Source organism: Sciurus vulgaris (assembly GCF_902686455.1).
Source record: "Sciurus vulgaris genome assembly, chromosome: 3".
Taxonomy (NCBI): Eukaryota; Metazoa; Chordata; class Mammalia; order Rodentia; family Sciuridae; genus Sciurus; species Sciurus vulgaris.
In genome coordinates, this window is record NC_136463.1 from 33,842,354 (window position 1) to 33,843,509 (window position 1,156).

A 1,156-nucleotide genomic window follows, 5' to 3' on the forward strand; every position below is an offset into this window, starting at 1 on the left:
AGCAAACGACCCGACCCCTCTCGGTAGACCAGGCGTTAAGTAACAAACCATGAGAGCGTTGAGTCATTCAATGAAAGGTAAATCTGTTCAACACAATAAGTTTAAGAATATACAAGAAAAATGCTATACAGCTGAGTGATATCACCATTACAAACAGGAAATAGTTCAAGGCGAAAGTCACAGGGGTCTGACTTAGTATCGGGGTATCTCCTTCCTTGACGAGGCTGGTTAAATGGAACTGTAACAAAAAAAAAAAAAAAAAAAAAAAAAACATATGGAGGTCTTTTTGCCTCTTGGCAAGGTGTTATTTTGGTAGAAGGAAAGCGATGAAAGTGGGGAAAGAAGAAGGTGGGTGGGGACTTAAGGTTTGTCCTTCCGTTTAAAAATAATCTTCCACTTGGCACAGCCGCTGTGGCGCAGGGGGCTCAGTCCACCTGGCTCTTCCTGACAGCGCCCAGCGTGTCGCGGCCCCTGCCCAGCAGCATGTACTCCAGCCACTTGCAGTGTTCCCGGAGCTGCTTCTCGCGTGGCAGCAGGAAGGTGAGGACCTTGTTGCGCACGACGCCCCTGTCCTCCTCTTCCCTCAGCCGCTGCTTCACGCGGGCCGCCTGCTCCTCTTGCTGCACCAGGATGCTATTCATCTCGCAGAAGGAGTCTTCCAGGTAATGGATGGCCTTCAGCGCCTCCTTCTTAAAGTCCTCCAGCTCCCGTTGCATCCCCGCCACCTTCTGCTGCAGGATCTCCAAGTCAGCTGGCAGTGGGAGGCAGGAGGGCCATGACTGGGAGAGGGAAAAGTCTCCAGACTGGAGGCCACTCTCTACCATCTTCTTCCCTTGTAAGGTATTCACCTTCATGAGGATGGACCCAGCCTGATAGAGGGGATCCATCGCCTTGCTTCCCTGTTGGACAGAGGGAGCCCAAAGACCAGCCAGATCAGTGACTTATTTTGCTTCGAGGCACAATCATTTGGAGTGGAGAGACCCTACGCATTGTGACATCAAGACCTCCTTGGCCAACCAGGAAGAAAGCCACATCCACTCATTTGCATATTGTCGCTTCTTGTTTGGTTACCTGGAGTTCCATCTGCTTATCTTTCCAAATTGCCCTCCTGAGAGGTGGATGCTCATCCAATCATCATCCTTCCAGAATCAAAGCT

The 1,156-nt window shown here is 50.6% G+C and overlaps 1 protein-coding gene across 1 annotated transcript; it reads right to left on the reverse strand.

Moving 5' to 3' along the window:
• Positions 1-425: 425 nt before the first annotated feature.
• Positions 426-887, reverse strand: CCDC182 (coiled-coil domain containing 182; the record flags this gene model as incomplete). The annotated part of the gene is made up of 1 exon (XM_079130716.1): positions 426-887. One exon carries the CDS (start codon positions 885-887, stop codon positions 426-428), a length of 462 nt encoding a protein of 153 aa, XP_078986842.1.
• Positions 888-1,156: the final 269 nt, after the last annotated feature.